The sequence below is a fragment of the Homalodisca vitripennis genome, chromosome 6, assembly GCF_021130785.1.
Source record: "Homalodisca vitripennis isolate AUS2020 chromosome 6, UT_GWSS_2.1, whole genome shotgun sequence".
Lineage (NCBI taxonomy): Eukaryota > Metazoa > Arthropoda > Insecta > Hemiptera > Cicadellidae > Homalodisca > Homalodisca vitripennis.
In genome coordinates this window covers 63,117,690-63,142,946 of record NC_060212.1, presented here as the reverse complement: position 1 = coordinate 63,142,946, position 25,257 = coordinate 63,117,690, and the positions used below count along the sequence as shown (strand labels likewise).

Sequence of the window (25,257 nt, the reverse complement as noted above, 5' to 3'; positions counted from 1 at the left end):
ATGGATACTAAGAGTACCGAGATTTGTGGATACAAACTCCCTTCTAATCTGTTGTTTTTTAACGCTGTTCCAGTGTGTACGTCTAATGTTGTTGTAAAAAAAAGAAAGAAAGAAACACTTCTTTATTGAGAAGAAATTAGGACCGTTCTTTCTTTTTTTATGGTCTTTTTTTGTTTTTGTTGTAGACATAAAACAAATTAAGTGTTGACACATAACAACGGTTGTATTTCTTAAGATGACGCGCTGAAAAATTAGGAGTGACGGGTACACTTTAAATAAAGTCATCACTGTGGCACAGGCAAATAGATCTGTAAACTGGTCCGAAATGTCAATACATGTTTGTCCTTTATAAATCAACAAATTTTGTTTGCACGAGTATGTGTTTCTGTGTTGTACCACGTACTACCATTGTAATGTATAAAACACACTTGCGGAACAAGCTCCAAACATGTGCTTTATTCATTGTACGCGTGCGGATGTTCTGTTCGGCATTTTGTAATATTTAGGGATCCAACTTCTAGTAACTTCGGTGCGTGTTAAGTTATATATTGAGCGATAATTTTAATATAGCACATAAAGCAATAATAATTAATTACTAATACTTCCCTTGTTTACGTGATGGCAGTATATTTGACGTTATCAGTAACTGCAGTTTGAGTTTTTCTTTAAATATAGTACAGAATTTATGACGTATTATATAGGTCTGTGTTGTGCTCTGTATGACCGTTCTCGATTGTAGCTAAAATGGGGGTTGCCTGACAGAACCTTAGATATCATTGAATGATGAAGCTAACGGAACAGTAGGGATTATCGTTTCTAGGAGATTTTATATCGGTCTGTGTTGTGCTCTGTATGACGTTCTCGATTGTAGCTAAAATGGGGGTTGCCTGACAGAACCTTAGATATCATTGAATGATTAGGGATTATCGTTTCTAGGAGATTTTATATCGGTCTGTGTTGTGCTCTGTATGACCGTTCTCGATTGTAGCTAAAATGGGGGTTGCCTGACAGAACCTTAGATATCATTGAATGATGAAGCTAACAGAACAGTATGGATTATCGTTTCTAGGAGATTGTATATCGGTCCGTGTTGTGCTCTGTATGACCGTTCTCGATTGTAGCTAAAATGGGGGTTGCCTGACAGAACCTTAGATATCATTGAATGATGAAGCTAACAGAACAGTAGGGATTATCGTTTCTAGGAGATTTTAAATCGGTCTGTGTTGTGCTCTGTATGACCGTTCTCGATTGTAGCTAAAATGGGGGTTGCCTGACAGAACCTTAGATATCATTGAATGATGAAGCTAACAGAACAGTAGGGATTATCGTTTCTAGGAGATTTTATATCGGTCTGTGTTGTGATCTGTATGACCGTTCTCGATTGTAGCTAAAATGGGGGTTGCATGACAGAACCTTATATATAATTGATTGATGGATTTAAACTAACACAATTGATTATCTGGACTAGAAAGTATGGTTGGATACAAAAATATTTATTGTTAGCAACGTTCTTGCAGAATATATTGTTGCAAGAAATGTTTTTAACTTTCCGGATTATCAGATTATGACTCGCTCTTTTACCAACTTTCCGACACCTCTCATGTTTCAGTGACACGGAAGTATTTCCATAAACCACTCCCACATCGAATGTAATTAAGATCAGATAACTCGATCGGTGTCCAGGTACAATGGGATTGTCGGTGTCAGAGCTGTCACTACTCCCCGAGCGCGCCCACACTAGTGATCGATCAGGATTCATATTTTAGGGAATGAAATGTGTTTATCGCCGCGAAATTCTCGGATCGGATTCCGTGAATAGTAAACAAACACTTTTAACAGACTGGCTGAGCAAGGTTAAAGTGTTTTTGTTCATTATCGTAGCATAGACCTAATTTTTCAGGGACCATAAGAAAACTTCAGGAAGAAATCAATTATTATCAATATCTAAGTCAGAATTTAAAAATTATAAGCCTGAAGTTGTCAAATAACAGAAATTGAAACGAAGGATTCAGGCAGATTTTTATGTTGAACCAAAATTTTAACATTGAATTAGGAGGAAGTTACTTTTAAAAAATATTTAAAAACGTGTTGGTGGATTTTGTTCGTATTAATAAATCAATCGTAATTTTGTTAGGGCATTAAAATTTGAGTGAAGGAAACAGGATTTTTCCGGACATTTGCCATCGTTCAGTGAAACAAGAAATCAGTAACACTACGTTTCGAGATCTGTAATCTGATCTCTTCTTCAGGTAAAGAACTAACCTAATACATAATTACAAACTAGGTTAAAATAAACAAATCTTACCAAAGCGTTGTGGCACGCCTAAGTCAGGAATCACAACCTACATGTTGTTTGTCAACTTCACTAACTCTATAAACATGCACTTAATAAAAAACTATACAAAACACTAATCATTAATACTTAACTACGGAATACAGGTCACAATACGTCTTCACTCGTCTACCAACCACCTACGACTGACCAGAGGGACCAGCCAATGGTAATCGTCACGGCTGGCCTAAAACAAGATGGCGGAAATAAAAGGGAAGGGGGTAGGAGTGGGCCCTTTCGTTATTGTTGGTTCATGCGAGATGAACTTCTTAAAACCATATTGTGACTCCGCATTGGTTTATTACAAATATCTGATCCGTTTGATACGTTTCGTTTTCTCTTTTAGAACGTTGGCAAATGTCCGGAAAAATCCTGTTTCCTTCACAATCCTTCCATCGTCAAAAATAACCTTCAAACAAAGAACATTTGAGTGTTTAGTGCAATTTATGACAAGTATTTTTTACTGATAAGATTTTCAAAAATACAATTTACAAAAGCAATCGTGAAACAAATATAACTTTGGAGTTCAATGTGGTGCCAAATCTTAAATATAACCACCTTCGATTAATCTTTTAAATAATAAAAAGGTAATGTTCATTCTAAAAGTTGCAATTTGAAGTAACTATATCGCAAGCTGAGACCAACTGATAATAATAGTCTTTAGATAAGGAACGAACTGATGTTTACAAGTAATTTCCACCAATTTCAGCTGACCAAAGAATTACTTGTCGGGATTTGCATGAATCATCTTGTATTGGCTGTAACAGTTCTTGTATATTCTTGTACGCAGAACAGTACAACTCGGAGAAAGACAAACAATATGAGGTCAGAAAAAAGAAAGGCCTTCAAAGATTTTAGAATTCTTAGAATAAACTAAGGCGTTTTTACAGAGGTTATTTGAAGAGGATGACACTAACGCGATAAGGATGAGCCGACTGGAAGGGCAGAACGATCCTGAAGGATAGAACAATTTCCACCAAGTCCATCCACCAAAGAATTTATTATTTGTCAGGAGTTTCATGGATCATCTTGTATTCAGATTTAACATTCCTTGTATGCAGAACAGTACAATTTGGAGTAAGACAAACAATATACGGTCAGAAAAAAGAGAGGCCTTCAAAGATTTTGAAATTCTTAGAATAAAATAATGCTTTTTTTAAGAGGGAATTTGAAGGGGATTCGTGTCATCCACGCGATTAAGATGAGCCGACTCGAAAAACAGAACGATCCTGAAGGTTAGAACAATTTCCACCAATTCCACCCCACCCAAGAATTATTTGTCAGGATTTTCATGAATCATCTTGTATTCAGATTTAACATTTCTTGTATACAGTACAGTAGAACTCGGAGTAAGAAAAAAACTATGAAATCAAAAAAAAGAAAGGCCTTCAAAGATTTTGAAATTCTTAGAATAAAATAATGCTTTTTTTAAAAAGAGGGAATTTGAAGGGGATTTGTGTCATCCTCGCGATTAAGATGAGCCGACTCGAAAGATAGAACAATCCTGCTCAGTTCTATGGATTGAAGACTCTCATTCCGATGTAATTAAAATCAAACAATGGCTCTAATTTTCCAGCTGACTGCCCTCATTGATTTCACTACAGCTTATAGATTGATTGGCAAACGCCTAACTTGAATAAGCTAATAACGCTCGTTGTTCGGTTGATACGGTTTTCTATACCCGTTTTAAAGGGTACTGACGCAGGCTTTTGAATTATGGAAACTTTCTGGTGCAGGAGTTTTTCATTATTTTGGAGTCGATAAACCATTTCAACATTTGTTAGTAGCTGAGTTTGTTTCAATGGAGTTGTTTATAGAAAACAAACAGAATATTTCTTAAACTAATGCACTATCCGGCTGTTCAAACATCATTGTTTGTGAAGTCATTGACAGAAATTCCGGGAACGAATGACACCTTCGAGCATTTAATTTATTTACAACTAGCTATTAACGTGTTGACTGCGGCTATAGAGCCGTTACGAGGTGTGAATGTCTTTCGCTCACTCTAAGAACCTTGTGGTAATTAACCTTGTAATCGGTGAGGCACACAAGACGGAGTCAGAGATCAGTGCATTGGAAACCTTGCCAGGTTTACGCGATGTCTCCAAAGTGGAGGTTACTTGAACAAATTACTACATCTTACTACGAAACCAAATTTCAGTTGAGGAAAGGAAAGGAAGACTTACTGCGAAGTTGAGATGTTCCATCCCTAGTTCCTGGTATACTTACTGAAGGAAATCCCCAGCTCCAAGTGTAATCCTTATTAACGGAGTCAGGACCAATAACATGCACCTTCGTCGAAAGAGTTTGTTTTTTTTTTATTAGCATGGTAGTCTTCAGCGTGTTTGGGGTCACTCCGCCTCCTCTCGTCTCACTGTTCTAGGTCTGGAAACTGGTGGTTTCCAACGGCTACAGGGATTTTTACTGGGAAGATCACATCTCAAGATCTAAATTCTTGAGATATTTCGGGCTCACTGTGGACAACAGTCAGCTATCTTCAGTTAAACGAAACTGCCAATAATAAACAGTCGTCTATATAGGCGAGATGAAAGGGCGGAGCTTTATCGTGATTGGATGGAACTTAACCAACCAACGACTAATATTGAAGCCCTATTGGTCACAACTGGTCGGTGGGGTGTTAAGCTTCAGCCAATCATGATATAGTTTCGCCCCTTCAACTCGCGATTTGAGCCGGAAGATTTATATGTATATATACCAAACATGCCTGGTTTAAAACAACCAATCAATTGTGATATTTTGAAGATGTTTCCTTCTCTAGATCATTTTCCGGCTCTAGTCTCTAGCTGTTGATATCCATGTATAGGCGTCTTTCTTGAAGGTCGAGATATCATATATGCGATAGAATCTTTGAGAACTATAACAGTCACAGTGAGAAATATCATGTATAATATTGATTAGATCTTCCTGCACCAGGCCATCTTAATAGATGTTACTGGAACGCTCTAGTTTCTACAAAAGTTCTACAAAATCGGAATTTCGACGCCATAAATTCTCGAATAGGAACTCCACAAAGAAACGTCAACATTAATACGCCCTCAGTGGTACACACGAACCCAAGTTCTCCAGAGTAGGTCTAGAGACAATCACAAAGGGGCATCGACGTTAATACACATTCAGTGGCACGCACGATCCCAAGTTCTCCAGAGTAGGTCTAGAGACAATCACAAAGGGGCATCGGCGTTAATACACATTCAGTGGCACGCACGATCCCAAGTTCTCCAGAGTAGGTCTAGAGACAATCACAAAGGGGCATCGGCGTTAATACACATTCAGTGGCACGCACGATCCCAAGTTCTCCAGAGTAGGTCTAGAGAGAATCACAAAGGGGCATCGGCGTTAATACACATTCAGTGGCACGCACGATCCCAACCATGCGTTACTTGATGTTGGGCAAGTTCTCCAGAGTAGGTCTAGAGACAATCACAAATGGGCATCGGCGTTAATACACGTTCAGTGGCACGCACGATCCCAAGTTCTCCAGAGTAGGTCTAGAGACAATCACAAATGGGCATCGGCGTTAATACACATTCAGTGGCACGCACGATCCCAAGTTCTCCAGAGTAGGTCTAGAGACAATCACAAATGGGCATCGGCGTTAATACACGTTCAGTGGCACGCACGATCCCAAGTTCTCCAGAGTAGGTCTAGAGACAATCACAAATGGGCATCGGCGTTAATACACATTCAGTGGCACGCACGATCCCAACCATGCGTTACTTGATGTTGGGCAAGTTCTCCAGAGTAGGTCTAGAGACAATCACAAATGGGCATCGGCGTTAATACACGTTCAGTGGCACGCACGATCCCAACCATGCGTTACTTGATGTTGGGCAAGTTCTCCAGAGTAGGTCTAGAGACAATCACAAATGGGCATCGGCGTTAATACACGTTCAGTGGCACGCACGATCCCAAGTTCTCTAGTTTTCTAGATGAAATCACTAACTGACCTAAATAATGTAAAACGAAAAATGTATTCCACAAGTGACATGTCTTTAAAACGAGAACTGAACCATAATTTTTAACAAGAGTTTTTTTATTATATTTTTCATTACATCTTTTTCATGATTCATGTTAAATTTTGAAATAAGTAAGAGGCTTGCACGATAACAGTGTAGGCCTAGGATAAGTGAAACACGAGATATATGTGCCGAGTTCACTCTTTAAAGCTTACAATATTACTATATAAAAGATTAGTGAATTTGCATCCCAGGTTATATGCATATAGTTTATTTTTATTTAGTAATCTATATACGCAAATAAAAATAATATCGAATACTACTTACTTTATAATAAGTTGATAAATTTAGCTAATTTACTTACCGAACGCAATATTTTATCTAAGAAATGCGAATGAAATGAGCGCTCTCCTTCGAATTGAAAATACTCGTAAAGATACTCTCTAAAAGATAGATAACAGAAAATAATTTGGGTTTCCAGTTTATTTTTTCACCCTACAGATTGTTTTACTTAACGAAGACATTGCTAGAATTACAACTGTTTAAAAACTCGTTTCATGGTTTGTTTTTTGTTTTTGTTTTTTGTGTGATGCGAAATATACAGAGTGTTCGGTAATAGTGTTCCGAATACTTTGGGATTTTGTTCCACACATAAAAATTATTAATCAGTTTTGAGTTATTTTGATGGAATAATTTAAATGTCCGCAATTTCAACAAAGTTTTAAGGATTTTGTAATATTTTATTTTCAAAAAGGTCTACCAAAGGTTAATGCAACTCTCAAGTTTCATAACTTTATCTTACTTAACTGGTTCAAAAGATATAAATTTTTTGGTGAAAAACACATACTTTTTCACCTAAGACAGACGGAAAAGTAAAGTTTGTAGGCCATACCTTCATATGAATTTTTTTGCTCATTTTTATGTGTCTGACAATATTACAAAGTATTGAAACACTTTTACTGAACACCCTGTATACTAAACAAACTCTGAATGTACAAGATGTTGTACATAATATTGTACAAGATTGTATATATATGTAGCGTAACAGAGTTCATTGAGCTGCATGCAAAATGTCAAGTCTAACTCTCTGGTTGACAGGCTTCTACGAATTAGGCCAAATTCTATGTAAGAAAATGCATCATCGATCTCAATCTTGCCTTATATAAATAAAACTGTACGCAAAATTAAAATTTGCAAATGAATTTGTTCTCGAGATATTCCGCTGAAATTAAGCTACGCTAACGCTCGATCGCCCAGATCCAATAGTTCTTATCCCAAATCTAAACGCTCACATACAACGTTATCGAACACAATGCTGACCATGTAGAAATAAGGTTATATGAAAAATTTCAAAAGTCCATAAAGACATCTTGGATAAAACTATGTCAGTCAAAAGTGACATTTTATTACCCTCCTGAGTGGTAACAACATATACAACTTTTTAAATGTACTCTTTCATCTCAGTTCATTCTAGAGATATCCCCCTAAATGATATAGGGTTTGCTAACGTTCAGCCAAATCCTCTGGAGGCAAATGCACCATGTAGAGTTTCCATGCAAAATTTAAAGTCCATAAATCAAATAATGGTTCTCGAGCTATTTATTGGACAGTTAGGCTACATAACTCATGGCTCAGCCAGGCCCGTACTCAGACTGGGTTCTTCGGACAATTTTACCGGGGCCAGGACCGGGCCCCATTACACGTTTATTGGAAACTGAGATAGCTCTACCTAATAACTGTAACGGAATATTACTATTATTAACAAAATTATAAGATGTTGACAATGGTTTAAGGGGGAGGGGGGTTGAGCGGTGTGACATGACGGGGTCCGACCAAATATCTTTTTCCGGGGCCCGTCAAAGCTGAGTACGGCCCTGGGCTCAGCCAAATTACAAAAAGGGACAAACATTGAATGAAAAGTTCTAAGTTCATAGCTCAATCAGTTCTTGATATATTCTGCAGAAAACAAACAGACAGGCTGAACAGATAATGTGCCAGCTTTCTGACTTTGTTTTGCTAACTCTCAGCAGATAATACGAGGTTTAATATTACTTAATCAATTGATTTGTTAAATCAGCAACATTAAGAATAAAGACAGTGCCATATGACGTAAGTAAGGCCGAGTCAGTCAAGACCTAGTGTAATTACCGCAGTAGAGAATGAATTCATTCTTACCTGAAATCGCGTGTTTGTTTCGCATCTCCTATTTATCAGGAAGTGTACCGTCTTGTCCTTTTTACAACTTATCACCACCGAATTGACATACGATTCAAATAGGTCAATATTGGTTGTGTAATAAACGTCTAAAATTGAATACGCAGTGTTCGGTCTGATGATTCTTTTTCCGAACAGATTTATCTAGTTTTGGTATCGCTCGTTTTCAGACACGTGGAAAATCTGCAAACCTTTTGAAGTTTTGTAAAAACGTATAGTAAATGAAAACTGAAATATATCTTGCATATCAAAATTATTCAAGTTAGATATTATTAGCTCTCTGATCCAGTTTGATCGACCTACAAAGACCCTAATCGAAATAGAGAAAAAGGTTTTCTAAATTGAGTTTAACATGTTACATCTGTTTTGGAAAATGTGTATTTGTATTCGCCTTGACGTTCTCGCTGCACTCGTAAATGTCAAATAATCACCATGGATTTGGATTGTGGATTTGATTGTATAAAGCCAAACGCTTCACAGCCAGTAACTATGCCAGCTATGATAACCTAGCTTTGGTTCAGGCAAAATAAACCACCCATTAAATTTTTAAGGAGATACTCAGCCGGAAGAAAACTTTTAGCATTAAAAGGACCGTATTGCTGTAAAATCGAGTTTACGAAGAAAAGAATAGTCAAGTAGCCCAAAAATTGATTGAGCCCAAAGAGGTTGAGAGCTGTGGGACGCTGATGTTTAAGATGAACAATCTTGACCAAGTTGAGCAGCCTGGAGGAGGCTGAAGACGTAGAACATTAGAGTCTAGAAAAAGAAGTTAAGGTGTTAGGGTCGCTATCAGACTTCAGGAGAACCTAAATTTGGTGGATCAAGACGGTAAATCGTTTGTGACCTTGATATCCATAATGAATCCAAGAAAACATTTGTACACGGGGTATCTTAATATTATACCTCAGGAGTTTGAGCCTGGATTATAAAGGGATTTGGACACAGTGTTGCTGATGGTACGGTGATTTTTTAATTGTAGGATTAAAATTGTAAATTAATCCTACAAATTGTAGGATTCATGAAATTAAACATATCCAGGTACTGGGGGGACATACTCTGGTACTAGTAGATCATATCTAGGTACTGGAACATATCCTGATATTGATATTGGGGGAACATATCCTGGAGGGAACATATCCAGGTACTGGGGGAACGTATCCTGGTACTGAGAGGACATATTCTGGTACTAGGAGATCATATCTAGGGACTGGAACATATCCAGGTGTTGGAGAAACCTATCCTGATATTGATATTGGGGGAACATATCCTGGGGCGAACATATCCAGGTACTGGGGGAACGTATCCTGGTAATGAGAGGACATATTCTGGTACTAGGAGATCATATCTAGGGACTGGAACATATCCAGGTGTTGGAGAAACCTATCCTGATATTGATATTGGGAGAACATATCCTGGGGGTAACATATCCAGGTACTGGGGGAACGTATCCTGGTACTGAGAGGACATACTCTGGTACTAGTAGATCATATCTAGGTACTGGAACATATCCAGGTGTTGGAGAAACATATCCTGATATTGATATTGGGGGAACATATCCTGGGGGGAACATATCCTGGTACTGGGAGAACATATCCAGGTAATGGAGCAAAATATTCAGGTACTGGGAGAACATATTCAGGTACTGGAGGAACAAGTACAGGTACTGAGTGAACATATCAAGATAATAGGGGAACATATCAAGGTAATGGGGCAACATATCCAGGTACTGGGAGAACATATTGAGGTACTGGAGGAACGAGTACAGGTACTGAGTGAACATATCAAGATAATAGGGGAACATGTCCAGGTAATGGGGAAATATAGGTACTGGAGGAACATACACAGTTACTGGGGGAACATATCCAGGTACTGAGGGAGTATATACAGTTAATGGGGCACAGAGCCCAGGAGAATCCATGGAATGGAGAATTCTGTCTTTATGTCCAGAAGTAAAAATTCCGCATGCTTCGGTACTCTACAGAAGCTCAATATTCGATAGAAATCAGAATACATCAAGGGATAGATTTAGCGAATAAGAACTCTTTGAACTAACCACTCAATATTGTATCAAAGAATAGTGTTGAAGATATCTTTCCTCCTGTGAGGAAAATGGCTACAAAATTCTCATAAAGGTTACGTATAAATAAATCACGCATGTTATAATAGTAACGCTTATCCATTCCATGTAGCCTTTCGTGTGTGGTTAATAGTGTTAATATAGTTCCAGGATTACAAGCCCAATCAGCATTTCACTTCATGATTGGAGTCCACGTTTTAATGTCAGTTAAGAGAAGAATTAAATCCCTACGTGTGAAACGTCAAATAATGAAATAAACTACTATAATCAGTAAATAAGTCGTTTGACCTGTATGCTGCACTATGAATCTGTTTATTGGAAAATTTCATCATACACATCATAATTTAATTCAATACCTATAGGAAATGTATTGTATGTCAATCTTAGAAGGCAAAATGTTTCTTAGAACGTAGCATATTTAGGGAGGAAGGGTATTACAATGTAAATCTGGGAGGAGGAAGTAGAGCGAGCATACATTAGCGAACTTTTCTACGGTGAGAGCTATATGTTGTGTTTGAAAATGTGGATAGGGAGCTGAGCTGCCAACAAGGGAGTTTTAAAAGAAATATATTTGGAGTGATCAGTTAAGAACTGGTAACACAGTTCGGTAAGACATGCTTGTGTTACAGTGGGCGGTGTTGCGGTACCGTTCGTGTTGTTGTCGGCATCCTCCCGCGGGCCCGCAGAGAAGTTGGCCGGCAGTGCTCCGGCCCCTGCCACCTCCCATTCGGAGGAGTTCCACCTCCAGGCACAGAGGTCCTCGAAGGTGCACCGGAGCCCCGGGTAACCCTGAGTCAGGGGCGTAGGCGTCGCGGTCGCACACACTGTCACCAGTAACACCCGCGCCCAGTAGTTCGCGCTCATCTTGCACCCATCTCGGGACTGACAGTCTCTCCCGCCTGGACCAGATCTGCACAGTGCACGCATCTCCGCATTTCCCGCGCCGCCGCGCAACATTTCCCTCCTTCACGTCTCGCCGCTCGTAAATGTCAACTGCCTCGACCCTTGCTCGAGTAGCTTCTCAGTCCACTCTTTGTAGACAGTTTTGAAAACAAAACTTTCTACAGTTTTAATGGTTTTAATTATGAGATGGAGTTTATTATGGTGTCCTCTTATCAACTCGAATAAAGATATTTATATATTACACTTTTTACAATAATACTGTTCTAAATAATTTATGCAATTACTGTAATTATTTCTTCTGTGTAGCACTTGTTCGATATATTGTATTTATAATGTCATTCAAATATAAAATACTATCACTGTTTAAATGTAATACAATATATAAAACGGAAGTAGTACTACACAACTACTGTAGTAGGTGTCTTCCACTCCTCGACATTAACGTAAAAACTATTTGGGCTAATCCAGCAATTAAATAATAAAAGGTAGGTTGTTTTTGAAAGTCTAAATTGGATTACAAAATATATATGTCTCAAACTATTGTCACTAAATTATTTGTTGTCAATACCTCAACGATAACCTTAACTAATTTCAGTAGTCTCATTACAGGAATGACAGAGCGTTAAAAGCTCACAGGTTGTCACAACAATAACAGACCGTTATTTAGTTATGACACTCTGCCTCAACCCTATGGCTCACTAGAAACTGTCGTAGTACACAAGAACTTAACCAGAAAAAGATTGAGGGAGTCCAGACAACTAATATTTTCCTGTATTGAGAAGAGAGTCAGGCCCCATTTTGTCCCTTAAAAAGATCTTCATGTTACTTTTTTTAAGAACGATCTTTCAGCAGTGCATATCAGTAATACTGAATTATTTAATTAATAATAATCGTTTACAAAAAAGAAATTAAAACATTAAAACTACGAGATCCTCACTAACAGAGTGTCAATAGCTCACAGTTCGTCACAACAATTACAGACTATTATTCAATTGTTACACTCAGCTCACAACCTGGCTCATCAGATACTGTCGTAGTCCACCCGTAGAGGGCTAAGACGTAATATAACCTCTATTAAAACTACGCGATCCTCTCTAACAGAGTTTCAATAGCTCACAGATCGTCACAACAATTACAGACTATTATTCAATTGTTACACTCAGCTCACAACCTGGCTCATCAGATACTGTCGTAGTCCACCCGTAGAGGTCTAAGACGTAAATATAAACTCTATTAAAACTATGCGATCCTCTCTAACAGACTGTCAATAGCTCACAGGTCGTCACAACAATTACAGACTATTATTCAATTGTTACACTCAGCTCACAACCTGGCTCATCAGATACTGTCGTAGTCCACCCGTAGAGGGCTAAGACAAATATAAACTCTATTAAAACTATGCGATCCTCTCTAACAGACTGTCAATAGCTCACAGGTCGTCACAACAATTACAGACTATGATTCAATTGTTACACTCAGCTCACAACCTCGCTCATCAGACACTGTCGTAGTCTACCCGTAGAGGGCTAAGACAAATATAAACTCTATTAAAACTATGCGATCCTCTCTAACAGACTGTCAATAGCTCACAGGTCGTCACAACAATTACAGACTATGATTCAATTGTTACACTCAGCTCACAACCTCGCTCATCAGACACTGTCGTAGTCTACCCGTAGAGGGCTAAGACAAATATAAACTCTATTAAAACTATGCGATCCTCTCTAACAGACTGTCAATAGCTCACAGGTTGTCACAACAATTACAGACTATGATTCAATTGTTACACTCAGCTCACAACTGGATCATCAGACACTGTCGAAGTCCACCCTTATAACCTAATACTATTGTAAATGTGAAAGTGTTTTTTGCGTGTAAAGTATTTGACCTATTGTACTAAAATTGTTCATGGACATTGTTACGGTCCCGTGATGAATATATAATAAATATGTAAATTTTTATTTGAAAATCCCTCCGGGCTAATCCCCTCTGGTCTGTATAAAGTAGTAAACAATCTCGTCTTGTTGTCTACAGTTATTATATAACAATTAAATGAGCCTGCCAAACGTAATGAACTGTTCTGATTAAAATCTGTTTATTATTATCAAATTGTTTGCTTTTATAGTGAGTAGATTCTCTAAGGAATAACAAACACTTTTAACGCTGTTTTATTAGCGAATAGAGAAGGAAGTATTCATATATCTTACAAAATGCCTTAAAAATAAGGTGGTCATTGATTTGACACCGAAGACTCCCTTTGAAACAGTCGGTAAGAACTATGCTAGATTAAAGTTCCCTGGTCTGTGTTTTTGAACTGATGTACTAATTCCAGCTCTAACTGTTCTAAGATATTAAAAATATTTTTCATTGTATAAAGAAACAAACGTGTAGTGTCATTGTTAATGTAATTTTAACTGTACATTTTTATCAAATATCAAGTATAGATCCAAAAAAGAATGTTGTTATTTAACTTTTTGTAAGTGTCTATAGTAAGGTTATCTTCTATAAACCAATTACAACTATTTTTGTTTTAGTATAAGAGCGATCAATTGTGTTCTGAACTAATAACCCTTTATTTTAAGAATGCACAAGTTCCAATGGAATTCAATAATTAAACTCAGTATAAAATCATAGTAATTTTAATAAAATTTAAAATCAATAATACAGCAACGCCAAGCTATCTTTTTTACTTTGAATTTATTCTCAATTATTTCATATTTTTAACCCATCAAAAGTTCACAAGTCCAGTCTTAAAATTAACAATCAATCATTCAATAATTGTGTCCTTCAAGTTCTCAGTGCTAATGTTATCAACACAAACTCAAAATAAAAATCTTCATTAAACTTCAAAATAAAATAATCTTCTTCAAATATAAAATGAAACAAATAATAAAATAAGACTTCTTCTCAAAAGAAAAATCAAACTAATTAAGGTAATATTAATATTTAATATATGAACAAAGACAATGTCCAACCAGTTAAACTCAAATTTGTACCAATTTCAAAGTACTTATTTTCTGTAAATTTCCAATTTACAAATTATTGAATTATCCAGAATTATACGCTTGGCTTTGAATGTTAAATTTAGGAACTTGTTAAAATATATATATAATCTCAGAACATAAAATAAATTTTCTTTTTCAGTAGGCTGTTCCTGATTTAACCAAATTGAACAGGAAAATATCATCAAGTAATTTTCTATTTAAATGTTAAATTCTAACTTTCACAGTACCTCACACATCTGCTGAAGACTTCACCAAGTAACAAAAATAACTATAATAGATTAATCAATTGAAAAAAACACAAACTTTAAATTTTGAAAAGAATTTTAATCTTAATACTCAACCTTCCTACCGAAAAATCAATACGGCAAGAGTAGGCTATCACTTTACACGAACTTCTCTCTCTGAGCACACAGCAAAGAATCCCTGAAAACGTGGTTGAATCCACCGGAAGGATCTAGAAGTCCCTCCCACCATCTAATCAACCTAAGATTGGCCAATCAAAATTGAGCAAATACAATGTCTGAATTGGATGGTACCTATCCAACTCAGACCTGTAACCTATGCTCAATACCTAGATACAAAAGGAAGCTTCTAGCATTCCTCGAACCCGAATCGACAAGAAATTCAGCACTGCTGGAAGGATCACAATCTTACAATTCACTTATTATATTAATTCACAATTCTCTTAATAAAAATATAAAGATTCCTATAAATAATTAAATAATGTAGGAAGCATCCTATACTTTTACTATACATTTAAAGACTGATACAAAACCCATTTTAGTTCGTATTTGACAGAAGAAGCCTTCTCTGATCTTTGGTATATATATTTTTGATTGGGAAACAAGGCAAAATTATGGAACAAAACATACCAAGAACAGAGTAAATTACAATGGCCTTAAATATAAATTTTTTGACGTCTTTTTAAATATAAAAGTATATGTTTGAAAATAAATTCTGGTTTATGTGCTCGTAAGAAGGTCTCATATTTATGTAATACTGAAACACTCAAAACAATACATTTTGCATATATACTCACATATTTCGTATGGTATTTCCTAATACGGTGCTACGTCATAAAAAATTATATGTGATATAATTCTTTGCACATTGTACATAAAAATGAATAAATAAATCTAAATGAAAAAAATACGTATTTTTTATAGTGACAACGAGGCAAACTCAATATCGGCGTCGGAAATATAATTCACTTGAACCAGCAACGATCATACATGTGCAACGTCTACTAAATAAATTTGCGCGTAAAGGAGCGGGTAACTGCTAGCAATGCAGATATAAGAGACTACATTGTGAGTTCTAAGACTGAAAAATAACAAATAACTAATGGCGTTTCTGAAATACTATCTCTGGGATCTCTTAATTGATCTAGAGATCTACGAGATCATTCTAGCATTTGTATGATTATCTAATGATACACGGGTTATAATATTAGCACATTGGTAACAAAATGGGTTATAATTATACATTTTCAAAACATGAAGGTATTGATTGAATTTATTTTTCCAAAATTAGATTATTTATAATTTACTAAATTGTTCCATGAATACTTGTACTGTAGTGAAGCACATCGTAAAATATAAATATAGGATGGATATGTTAAGAATATAATATTTTTTAAACAGTAGGTTCATGTTTTTAACAATTATTTCTGACACCCAATTTACGTAAGTAGCCTGTTTTACAGAATAATCTTAATATAAATAAAAATGAATCGGTAAATGTGTAGCTAAACACAAATTTCAAGAATGGTTGGACCAATTTGGCTAATTATTATATACATATATATTCGTTTAAGTCCGAGGAAGGTTTTGATGAAGAGAGAAATAGGAAAGTTTCCCGGAATATTTAAAAATTCGGAAAAATAGCCTAATTAAAATATTTACGACACGTAATCCAAAGTTAACTGACACTAAACAGCTGTTGACACTTTCAGCTGAAGTTCAAAGAGGCAGAAACATTTGGTTAATTAATATTTTAGAAAATATTAATTAATTATACAGTATTTGATCAGTATTTTTATTCAGATTACAAAGTCAAAGTTGCTGTCTAATATTTATTTTTTATTTTGCAACAGTGACGAATAAACTTTATACTGCATTAAAAACACTATTTAATCGGTGTCTAAAACCCACCTTAATGAACAAAGCTGAGAATTTTTACACGTAAGATAATCGAAATTGGTTGGCACTCTTAACAATTTGACTGTAGTTAAAGGAAAAGCAAAGGGATGACACACGGAAGTAGATATTTTTTTACCAAAGTAATCTTTTTAAGGTTATGTAGGCACATATTTTCCTGGCCGGGTTAAAAAACCAATTATAGCACCAGAAACATCGTAGATCGAAAACAGACGCTTTTTAATATAATTTGGGTTCCAAAACTAACATATACATATATTTCATTGGTTAGTGGAACAACAAAAACTCAACGCTGGAAGCATAAATAAATTAGAGCCGGAGTGAGTTTAAACGGTTAGAACTGACACATTTTGACCGCAGTAACTTTCTGGTAGTACGTAAGTGACTTATATATTTTCTTCTTTAGGACAAAAAACAAACTCTAACGCACATGATACTATATCACATGGCACATGAAATATAGCACATAAAATATCTTAAACCAGAAGTAGATTACGAGGGATGGTACTAGATGCTTTTTTACCCAAGTAGATCTTGGAAAACCATCATACTTATGTATATATTTTCTTCATCAGCGCAACAAGGCAAACTGAACTGTAGAACCATAAATAAATTAGACCGGAAGTTTATACGGCCGAAACTGACACTTTTTGGACTCAATAACTTTCTTTATTGGGACAAAAGCAAACTATAACTATGACGCTTGAAAAATATTAGACAGAAAGTAAATCAATAGAGCCAAGAATATAAGCTTTTTAAACGAAGTTGGTTTTCGTTGGTGTATATTTTCTTGATAAGGGCGCAAGGCAATCTCCACTATGGCACTGGAAATACCCTAGACAGAAAATAAATTAAACAGATGGAAGTTAACACTTTTTGACCAAATTAGGTTTTTAAAACTTATATGTATATATTTTTCATACAACATAACCTAAAATAGAATAGGCCTAAATCAAAATTGTATTTAATTTTTGAATCTCTCAACGATGGTTATTGAAATAATATATACCTAATATATCTTATTATGTTTGGAAAAACATAAGGCTCCATCATATCATAAATGTTCTCTAAGAAGGCTAGGAACTTCGATTTTAAAATTTAGCCGCGGGCAACAGCTAGTCTTTTAAGAACGGCTGGACCAATTCGGATTTTTTGTATTTTATTCATCTTTTTTGTAAAATATTCGTTGAAATCAGAGGAAGTGTCCCAAAATATTTTAGAATTCTGAAAATTTGTAATATTTATGTTTTATAATCCAAATTTATCTGACACCAAACAGCTGATGACAGTTTCAGATGAAGTTCGTTAAAAAATTCTATTAAATATACAGTGCTTGATCAGTAGTGTAATGCACATTGCAAATATAAAGTTATTATATAAATTTTACTACATACTGCATGAATGATTAATTAAATCATCCAACGCATTGTAAATTTTATTCCAAAGTTTTTTAAATCCCACCTTAATGAATAAAGCTGTGAATAGTTACAGGTACAGTGCTCGGAACACGTGGATTCCTTAACAATGTGATATGATATTTTTAGTGGCTTCGAATAAAGTAGAGTGTTGCACACTAAAGTGACTCAATTCCACATTATAGTCTCAAAAACAACGTATATGAAGCAAAACGTATTATAAACAATCATTTTTAATGTTTAACATAATTTGGACAAATACAGTCAGCTCTCAAATGAACAATTTGGATTCAGAAAATCCAAATCGACAACAGACGCAGTCTTTGAGTCTTGTCGATATGATTGTAGAGGGAATAGAATGTTGGAACCAACACTTGTCCAAAGCATCGACTGTGTTGACCATAGTATATTGTGCTCGACAGACTTGGTCCCACGGCATCAGAGGCGTGCCCCTTAAATGGCTTAGCTCATTTCTAAGTCATTAATCCCAAATCGTCCAAATATCAAATCAATCGTCAAAACCAATAAAACTGAGATACTGTGTTTCTCAGGGACCCATTCTCAGTCCTGTACTTTTCCTACTTTATGTCAACGGCATAGGATCATCTTTTATGCATGGAGGACTTGTGTAGTATGCTGATGATACGACTCTGTTTTAGTGCAATATCAAGTGAAGCGTTGGAACAACAGGCCTTTGTTGATATCAATAATTGTGTACAATACTTACAAAGCCTCAATGTAACAGCAAACACCTCAAAATTCAACGCTTTAAATTTTGCTTTGCGCGATGTAGGCAACCAGTGTGGACCTGCCGTTTTGTTAGCTGACTCCACGCTGGAAGAAGTTCTCTCATCAAAATTCCTAGGAATAGACCTTGATTGAGGGTTGACTTGGAATGAGCACATCAATCATGTCTGCACTAAAATTTCCTCAGGCATTTATGTTTTGAGGCCCTTAGCACAATACTGCACAAGTCAGGTACTGATAACGGCGTATTATGGTATAATTTACCCCCATTTGTCCTACGGAAAGGTCATGTGGGGAGTGTGCGCAAATTCACAGTTTCGGAGAGCATTCAAACTCCAAAAAGAACAATTCGAATAAAGTCAAAAATAAAATTCTGAGAGTCGTGTAGGAAAGCTTTCAAGGAGTTGCAGCTGTTGACTCTGCCGTGTCTGTACATTTTGGAAACCACTTTGTTTTGTATGTATAAGTGAGCCTTAACCAGAGGCCGTGACATACATATACATGAGAAACGAGAACTAATACGAACTGCGAGTCACAAAACAGGGGTTTTTGAACACCTACCCTCGCAGGCAGGTGTTAATTTTATTAACAGACTGTCAAATTCAGCAAAAATTTCCCTAACGACCAATGCGTTCAAAATGCGCCTTAAACGCCTTTTTGGCGTCACAAGCCAAATAATGCAGGGGATTTTTGGCATTTAACTGGGATATCATCCTTTTACAGGGTGGTGTAGAAGACTGATTCTGCTGTTTAAAGTGGGTTATATTGTCGAAGAATGAAAGGGGCATAATTGAAAAATTGTATGTGTGAATGAAATTATTGTGATATGAATTTAAGAAACTTTAGATTAAAATCCATGACATTTACTATACAATGTACTATTGTCGCTGCAGTGAATATGATTTAATTTGATTTGATTCAAGGATTTTTCCAGTTTTCCCCTTACACCGAAAGGACAAATGCCGGAAGTAGATATGTCTGATCGAAGAAAATTTTTGCAACTTACGTATATGCATCTTTTCTTCATCGGTGTTAAAAAGCAAAATCAACATCGTATACCAAAAATAGACGCTATTTAATCTAAGTTTCTTTCGGAAACCTAATATATTTATTTTCTTTATCTGAGAATCAAGACAAACGCATCTTTGGAACCGAAAATAAATTAGACTGGTGAATTTAAACGGCAGGAACTGACACTTTTTGACTGCAGTAACTTTTTGGTTGTACGTAAGTATATATAGTTCCTTCAGGCAGTATATGTGGGGACAAAAAGGCAACTCTGAACTCCAACTATGGCATTTGATTCTGTTCTACGCGTTCAGTACTTTCGTTCTTAGTTTGTAAACGTTACAACTTGCTAAACATAAAGTTAACACACGAATAAAATCAATACTTATATAGTGAAGTGGTTTATTATTATTTATTGAGTCACAGAATGATAAAAAATAACTTACGTATATGCATCTTTTCTTCATCGGTGTTAAAAAGCAAAATCAACATCGTATACCAAAAATAGACGCTATTTAATCTAAGTTTCTTTCGGAAACCTAATATATTTATTTTCTTTATCTGAGAATCAAGACAAACGCATCTTTGGAACCGAAAATAAATTAGACTGGTGAATTTAAACGGCAGGAACTGACACTTTTTGACTGCAGTAACTTTTTGGTTGTACGTAAGTATATATATAGTTCCTTCAGGCAGTATATGTGGGGACAAAAAGGCAACTCTGAACTCCAACTATGGCATTTGATTCTGTTCTACGCGTTCAGTACTTTCGTTCTTAGTTTGTAAACGTTACAACTTGCTAAACATAAAGTTAACACACGAATAAAATCAATACTTATATAGTGAAGTGGTTTATTATTATTTATTGAGTCACAGAATGATAAAAAATAACTTACGTATATGCATCTTTTCTTCATCGGTGTTAAAAAGCAAAATCAACATCGTATACCAAAAATAGACGCTATTTAATCTAAGTTTCTTTCGGAAACCTAATATATTTATTTTCTTTATCTGAGAATCAAGACAAACGCATCTTTGGAACCGAAAATAAATTAGACTGGTGAATTTAAACGGCAGGAACTGACACTTTTTGACTGCAGTAACTTTTTGGTTGTACGTAAGTATATATAGTTCCTTCAGGCAGTATATGTGGGGACAAAAAGGCAACTCTGAACTCCAACTATGGCATTTGATTCTGTTCTACGCGTTCAGTACTTTCGTTCTTAGTTTGTAAACGTTACAACTTGCTAAACATAAAGTTAACACACGAATAAAATCAATACTTATATAGTGAAGTGGTTTATTATTATTTATTGAGTCACAGAATGATAAAAAATATATTTTTTATATTTTTAGGTCGCCACCCCAACAACTTACTTAAAACGTGGAATCATTAGAAAGAAATCCAGTTTTTATCGCATTTGTAGACTAATTCTAACGAAATGACCTTGAAACTTGGACTATTGCAAGTCCGTAGTTGCAAGGGAATTTCCCTCAAGTAGGGAACTTCTCCCCGGCCGCGATACTCTGCAGGGAGGCTGTCTCGGCTGGACCGCGCACACTCCCGCACTTACGTTCGATACCCTAACTATTGTTAGCTCCCTCCCCCCTCACCCCTTCACCTTCCACCCCCCGCCCCACGCACTAAGTCCCTTTTATTTTGCTTTTAATTGTTGAATGTTTGAGTACAAGCATTTGTTTTGTTGCAGCTTTTGGATCTTGACTATAGCCGTTGTATTCTTCACTCCACTACAACAATATTGCTTCTTGTTCGAGACCGGTGTTTTAGCGTTTCTATACATATTTTATATTCTACACTGTACATAGATTTAATGGTAATGTTTTTCGCGTATTGGGTCGTCAGATACCCGTCATGTTCTGTGGTTTATTACATCTTCAGAACGTCGCATAGTGGTAAACTTTCTAGCCATTTTGTTTATGACTTTTCTATTTTAAACTTCCTTAGTCAATTTCATAGCACGTGTATTCTAATTTACGAAGGTTAATAAATCCAGAACAAATAGTTTTTTATCATAAAAAATTTAAATAAATTATTTCGATGAAAAACAATACAAAAGTACGCCACTCCACGTGACGCGTAATAGGTTTCACTGAGTTGCGTGCAACATTTGTAAGTCTGTTGCTCATTTCATTGTTGAGATGTTCTGCGGAAAGATAAACAGACGTTCATACGGAAAAGACATTTCAAAATCCTCGGGAGACAAAAGAGAAGTTGTGTCAACCTACTGAGCGACAGGCTTCAATAACGCTCAGCCAAATCCCATATGGGTGGGCATGCACCATCATAGAACTCATTCTTGTCTATTTAGAAATGAAGGATAATGAAAAGAAAGTTTACAAATGATACCTTCTGGAAATATCTTGTGGGTAGTTAGGCTACGTGTGTTATTAAGTCACATGTTACATTATCGTATGGTTGTACTCAAGTTGTTTACAATGTTATTTACTCTTCGATTTTCTCTTTGCCAATGTGGTTAAACATAAGACCAATGTAAATATATATTATCTAATGCTCAACCAAACCACATGAAGTAACATGCAGCGTAATCATACTCGATGTCCTTGTACAGAAATTAAGCTCTATGAAAGTTGGACTCTAATGTATAACACTGTCCAATATAAACTGAAAAGGATTACAATTTACGCAACTTAACACTGTTTGTTGCATGGTTTAGGCTTATTTAGAGAATTTCCCAGGAGAATTGCAAAACTAGAGTTTCTCGAGCTTTTTAAATTGAGCAGTCAGCAATATTGTTGCGAACGAATGAATTGTTACGATTTGCAGTCCAAGACTCAGAAACGAATTTTAACTGGCGAAATTAAAAAGATGGCGCATTTAAATGTACCCCGTATTCTATAACTATTGCACGTTACATTTAAAAAAAAAACCACAAAATAAAATAATAATTAAATTTTATTTTGCGAGACCTTTCGTTTTCAATGAAGACATCGTCAAATCCATATAACTGTTTTTTTAATCCAATAAATCAAATCCAATAAGAAATAAGCTTCTGAAAACTATTCTACCTGTACATTGCTATGTTGAGAATATTCTCTCTACTTGACCTTTTCATGCACCTGATCGCTCTTGTCCAATTAATGATGGATTTCTATTATCATCTACAACCTACACCCGTCATTGCTATCAATGTATAGTGATCTCTTCCCACGTCATCGATTAAATGTGAAAAATAAACTATTGATAAAAGAGCGAATGATATGATATTAAGATAATACGTAATTACTACATTACGTAATTGTGTAAAGGAAACAAAATAAGAATCGAAAGTGAGATCCCCATAAATTGGCAATGTAAATGTATTCGACTTGATTAATGACAATTACACATTAGACCATATTTAAGGATTTTTTAATGTAAGAAAAACCATATAAAAGCCATTTTAGACGATAAATAAATAAAAGTGACTATATTTACAGCGTTTCTCAGTTAAACAGTTATTAAGTTATTAACCACGTAAATTAATTATTTACAGTGGCCTCTAATTAGAAATATAATAATAACTACAATAAAAGTATAATAATAAATAACAATAAAATGTATGAAACACTCGACTAGCCAACTGAACACACACACACACACACACACACACACACACATGGTTATTTGTTGTAGTGCCATATGTATGTGTATGCAAATGCGTATAATGCATGTGTATGTATGCGGTTGTGTTGTGTGAACTAAGGTAAAATATAGCTTTTTTGTTCTTGTTTCAGTAACCAAATGTAATTATTGAAAAACAGAGAAATGTACTGATTGCAGTGTAAACAGGCCATATTTATATAATTTAAAATATCATAGCAAGAAAATGCAGCAAGCCAGCAGTAAATGGACATACATAATTATTTAGTTTTGGTTTCCGCACGCACCTTGCAGGGTGCATTGGGACAATGTATTGTGACTTATATTAAAATGAATAAAGAGTTTGTGAACTGTGAACACACACACACACACACACACACACACACACACACACACACACACACACACACACACACACATATATACATGAAAAAATTAATGTCTTATGGACGGCTTAAGATAAATTCATGAAACTCAGCAGAAACCTTAGTCACATTGAGGTTTTACAATCATGTAAAATATTAACTTTATGCAAGTAAAAGAACTTCAAAGTAATGGCGGTTTAAAATGTCTAAATACACAATATTTTGGCAATGTCAATGCAAATCTAATGGTTTATCAGGTTTTACCTTGCTTAACATTTTTAACGTGCATCTTTTGCGGTTACATTTTTTACTTTGGCGAGTTCATCTCGTACATTGAATTGTGCTCGCTTAACTTAATATCTAGGGTTGCCCTAGGGCGAATAGGCTGGTCCAGAGACAGTGCTCCGCGACAGCGACTAGAGACTCGGCTGGTACAGAGAGCAGTGCTCCGCGACAGCGACTAGAGACTCGGCTGGTACAGAGAGCAGTGCTCCGCGACAGCGACTAGAGACTCGGCTGGTACAGAGAGCAGTGCTCCGCGACGGCGACTAGAGACTCGGCTGGTTCAGAGAGCTGTGCTCCGCGACAGCGACTAGAGACTCGGCTGGTACAGAGAGCAGTGCTCCGCGACAGCGACTAGAGACTCGGCTGGTACAGAGAGCAGTGCTCCGCGACGGCGACTAGAGACTCGGCTGGTACAGAGAGCTGTGCTCCGCGACAGCGACTAGAGACTCGGCTGGTACAGAGAGCAGTGCTCCGCGACAGCGACTAGAGACTCGGCTGGTACAGAGAGCAGTGCTCCGCGACGGCGACTAGAGACTCGGCTGGTTCAGAGAGCTGTGCTCCGCGACAGCGACTAGAGACTCGGCTGGTACAGAGAGCTGTGCTCCGCGACAGCGACTAGAGACTCGGCTGGTTCATAGGCAGTGCTCCGTGACAGCGACTAGAGACTCGGCTGGTTCATAGAGCAGTGCTCCGAGACAGCGACTAGAGACTCGGCTGGTTCATAGGCAGTGCTCCGCGACAGCGACTAGAGACTCGGCTGATTCATAGGCAGTGCTCCGCGACAGCGACTAGAGACTCGTCTGGTTCAGAGAGCAGTGCTCCGCGACAGCGTCTGCGACCCTACCAAGAAACCCAAACAAATTCGGGGCGGTGAAAACCCATTCGAAGCAGCTCTCGCGCAAGCGGTTATCGTTCCAGTCGTTCCAAGCAAAACCTACCTTTATAAAATTACGCTAAATTTTCTCAAACTGTTCTTAAGATATAATGCATAAAGGCAGACCGACATTATTTTTTCGCCCATCTCAAGTTAGTTTGGTGTAACCAGAGTGAAACTTCTTATGTGTGATTACAATACCTGGCATACATATGTCATTTCTTTAGCTTTTGAACAATTGTAAACAAATTACTCTGAAAGAATCGTTTGACGT

At 36.5% G+C, this 25,257-nt stretch overlaps 1 protein-coding gene across 1 annotated transcript in view; it reads right to left on the bottom strand.

Annotated features, from left to right (window-relative positions):
* The window catches only part of LOC124364390 (leukocyte tyrosine kinase receptor-like), a 151,069-nt gene extending 139,567 nt beyond the window's left edge, over positions 1 to 11,502 (bottom strand). The window contains 1 exon segment of the mRNA XM_046819825.1: positions 11,248 to 11,502. Coding sequence (XP_046675781.1) covers positions 11,248 to 11,464 — 217 coding nt within the window. The 5' untranslated portion in view covers positions 11,465 to 11,502.
* Positions 11,503 to 25,257: the final 13,755 nt, after the last annotated feature.